At 38.0% G+C, this 4,269-nt stretch overlaps 1 protein-coding gene across 1 annotated transcript; it reads right to left on the bottom strand.

Annotated features, from left to right (window-relative positions):
* Nucleotides 1–821: 821 nt before the first annotated feature.
* LOC147404276 (MATE efflux family protein) lies at nucleotides 822–3,910 on the bottom strand. Its single transcript, XM_086440144.1, has 3 exons — nucleotides 3,557–3,910; nucleotides 2,567–3,439; nucleotides 822–1,512 (listed from the first exon to the last, which is right to left on the bottom strand). Exons 1-3 carry the CDS (start codon nucleotides 3,614–3,616, stop codon nucleotides 949–951), a joined length of 1,497 nt encoding a protein of 498 aa, XP_086296270.1. The 5' UTR covers nucleotides 3,617–3,910; the 3' UTR covers nucleotides 822–948.
* Nucleotides 3,911–4,269: the final 359 nt, after the last annotated feature.

Below are 4,269 nucleotides of genomic sequence, written 5' to 3'. Positions count from 1 at the left end.
ACTAACTCTTATATATATATAAGAGTAATTTTAAAACAAATCATAATTTTAAAACTCAATGAGTCAAGGCAATTTAAATTTTCGTTTTTTTTTTTTCCCAAAATGAAGGTTGGTACTCAGCTCGTCTTATCCACTTCTTCACTCTTAAGAGTTTGAGTGGTAAAAGAATAATGCTGGAATGAAAAGCTTCTATAATTTTGTACGAACCTCCACATCAACAAAGTGTGAATTGAGGCCACTCGAGCACAATTAGTTGTAAAAAGCAAAAAAAAATACCATCCTTTCTCCTTTCTTTAAAGATTTTTCTTTTAAATTCTCTATAACTTTCTTTACATATAAAAAATCAATTTTATAAAATATTCTTATAACGTAATTTGTTTAATTTCATCCCCATACTAGTTCGGCCACCACAAGTGAAATTCTTTGGGACTGCCCTTGGCTCTAATACCCTATGAATGATTGCCTCGCTAATCCCGGACTCCAGATCAAAGCCTTGACAACCATACCTTCGGAAACGATCCTTCAATTTTATTTAACCTATTGAAAACCAATTCCAACAGATATGCCCAAACCATTTCGATCAACTTCATCTTTATTTAAATTGAAAATGATCATACATTTTTTCAAATTCATTTATTTTTACTTTAAACTTTAATTAATAAACGTGTTGAATAGGTGCAACAAGTAGCCCGTACCCCGTACCCCACCCCACGCAACTTGCTTGCCACCTACTCCATTATTTTTAAAATCCTTTTTCCATATACATATATATAACTGTTAAAAGGCAACAGCACAAAAACGAGAAAGAGGCGACAAACTCCTTAAAAAACAACTAAAAGACAAAATCAAATACAAAAAAAAGTTAGCTCTGGTTGCCCATCATCCACCCTCCCAAAGTAGGTCTCCAAACACAACAAAACAAAAAAACCACCCCTCCAAATTCACAAATTACAAAACAACCCCTAAGTTATCCCCATCATTTACCAAAAACCCCCTTTTTTCTTCTTCTGAGTCTGAGTGACTCTCACAAGCACCCATCTCCAAGCTTGTTAGCTTCTTAGCACGTAAAGCCTCTGCTTCCCAATCTGTTCTCAACAACACTACAAACAGAATAGAGACGACGCATGCGGCTTGGGCTGAAAGTAGCCCATACCAAAGCCCACTGAACCCTATTTTTAGCCCGAAGGACATGCCTACAGCCACTGGTGTGCCAATACAGTAGAAGGACGCCAGATTGATCCTTGCTCCAACAGCCGGTCTCGCTGTGCCACGTAGTACTCCGCACCCAGTTGTTTGTGGGCAGTTTCCCAGCTCACATAGACCCATTATAGGCATCACCGCTGCAACCAAGAGGCCCACCGACTCATCTTTTGTGAAGAATCCAGCCCATCTATATCTAAATATGACCGTCCACGTCACATTGATGATCCCGATGAAGAACGCGCATCCCAATGCCACTAGTGCCGCTAATTTTGCCTTGTACGGCTTCCCTGCTCCAAGCTCGTTGCCTACCTGCAAAGATAAAATGTGCATACATGGGTCCCATCTCATCGACATTTTGAGCAAATATCATCAACACGGTGGGACCCACACCCCAACTACATGATTTTGAAGAGTTTGATTGGTGGATATTCCTAGCGAGTCTCAAGTAGCAAAAGATACACAGATCGAACGGCTAGAAACTTGATACTATGATATTAAATTGGTACTTAATTCGGTGGGCCAGTTAGGTCTGTGGCCAATGTGAAAAACTCTTGTTCAGCTTCATTTAAGTATCAGATCGAAAAAAATCACAAAATACGGCTGAGGTGTACTTTGTGACCAACAAACTAGTGAAGTGTTTTAGTTTTTTGTGCAGAATACAGATATGCTGTACTACAAATGTTAGTTATTGTCAACAAACTTCCATCTCTCTTACATGCCACGTGGCATTTATTTAGACCCACTGGGTCATGACTTTGCTGGTCGTCATATAGATTTGATACTCAGATGCTAAGACACGTGACAATAAAAGGTACATAGAGAAGAGTACACGATCTGCTCTCTTTGACAGTTAAAACATGAGTCAATCAAACACCCCCTCCACATTTTGGTAGATATTTGAGATACCCTTTTGCATTTTCAAACTGTTGACATGCCCTCCTTGACCCTTTTTTTTTTTTTTTTTATATACTCCAACTGCTTGACCTTGGTCTTCCCTTATAGTATAATTACCTAAATGCCTTTACCTCAACCTTACAATAGAAAAAGAAAAAGAAATATTAAATTTTCTAAATTTAAAAAAAAAAAAAAAAAAAAAAAAACCCTTGGATAAAAGCTCTATTTTATCTTTTATAAACCTCAAAAACAATAAATGAATTTTGGAGAACTAAGAAAACAATTAAATCTGTGTAAAAATAATAAATCAAGGGTTTTTCTAAAATGGATTGAAGATGAAGTCAAATAGATTAGCTTGAAGAAGACAGATGGTTGGTTTAGGTCATTTTTTTATCCGTTAATCAATAAGACTAAGGTCAAGGGAGGTATCTCAAATGACCTAAACCAACAACCATTTTTACAAACTTACCCTTGTAGAAACACAGGCAGCCAAAGCCATGGGTACAGTGTACATCAGACTAGTGGTCTGTATGAGAATCGCAGTGGCGGCAACAGTATGTCTGGGAAACGCCAAATACCCAGCAAGAACGGTCATGATCTCATACCACCACCATTCCAAACAAATCCCGAGGCAACTTGGTACCGCTAATCTCAACAACGGGCCCACACCGCCACAAACCGAACCAACCCCAACCGTCCATCTAATCTCACACACACCCGACACGTACACGTACACACACATCAAAACCAACATATTCAGGTTCGTCAAAACCGAAGCTATCGCCACACCTGAAACTCCCAACTTCATCACCATCACCAACCCATAATTCAACGGTACGTGAAAAAGCACAGCAACCAAAGAACAATACATCATGGGCTTAGTCACACCTTGAGATCTCATAAAAACTCTTAAAGGTTGCAAGAAAGAGTTAGTTATAAGGTCTGGTAGAGAATAGATACAGTAAGTCGCAGCCATTGATGTTATCTCCGCGTCTTGACCCATAAACACCATGATTTCCTCGAGATTTATCCATAAAAGACTAATGGGTAAGCTTGCAATTAGAAGGATTAGTATTGTTCGTTGAAGTGAGAGTGAGATTAAGTCCCAGTTTTTGTTACCGAAAGCTTGGCTACAAACTGGTTCGAGACCTGAAGCTAAACCGACTAAAACAGAGTATCCTGTGATGTTGGTGAAACCGATTGATAAAGCTCCTCCTGCGAGTTCTAAGCTTCCAAGGCGGCCTAAGAAGAGAACTGAGACCATGAATCGAATGTAGACAACACAGTTCATGGCAGTTATTGGTAACGCCATGGCCCATAGTTCGTTAAGTTCTTCTAGAATCTGTTTTTTTTTTTTTTTTTTTTTGAAGTGTAAAAAATGAAAAACAGAGCATAAATTAATCGAGGAAAAACAGAGTATTTAGTTTTTAAAAAAGAAAATTTTGTGGGTTTGTTTTACCTGAGATGGAGAAGGGGGTTTCTTGAGTGAGTGGTAATCTGGTTCTTTATCAGACATCATTGTTGATGTTTTAAATCCAAAAATCCTCAAAATGGCATCTGGGTTTTGTAATTTTTTGAAGAAAAGAAGCTAAGATTTTGAAGAAAGTGATATTGGGTTTTCTGTTCTGGTTTGTGTTCTTGAAAGAGATTTGAGAGAGAGTGATAGGGAGAGTTTATTAAGAGGTGCGACTGCAAAGTGCTTATTACTGCGGCGGTGCAGAAAAGTTCATAGAGAAGACAGCAGAAAGGAAAGCTGGAATACAGAGAGCGATGATTGAAAACTGTAAAGAGGAAGTGTAAGTGTTCTAGCTTTTTAAAGAAAAGAAAGGGTTTATGAGAGAACGAGAGAGGTGAAAAGTTAACCAAGGGTTACGTTAGGGGTGAATATTGAGATACCCTTTCGTTTTTCAGAATGGAGAGATGTTCTTTTGACCTAGGTCTTCTCTTGGAAACTACTACTCAAAATGGCCTAAATACCCTCTTTAACTTTGTAAAAAACAAAAAACAAAAAACAAAAAACCTTTTGGGAGTTTTGGACATGGTTTTCAATCTTGATTTTTGATCTAGACTCATCTCACTTACAAATGATAATAAGAAGTCTTAATGAGACATCTCAATTTTCTTAGGCAAGATGAGAGTGAAAACCTTGTCTGAGAGCAAAAACAATGAAGA

Source organism: Akebia trifoliata, chromosome 4 (assembly GCF_017979445.1).
Source record: "Akebia trifoliata isolate Shusen 1 chromosome 4, ASM1797944v1, whole genome shotgun sequence".
In the NCBI taxonomy this organism is placed as follows: domain Eukaryota; kingdom Viridiplantae; phylum Streptophyta; class Magnoliopsida; order Ranunculales; family Lardizabalaceae; genus Akebia; species Akebia trifoliata.
This window is presented reverse-complemented; position numbering and strand designations above follow the sequence as displayed.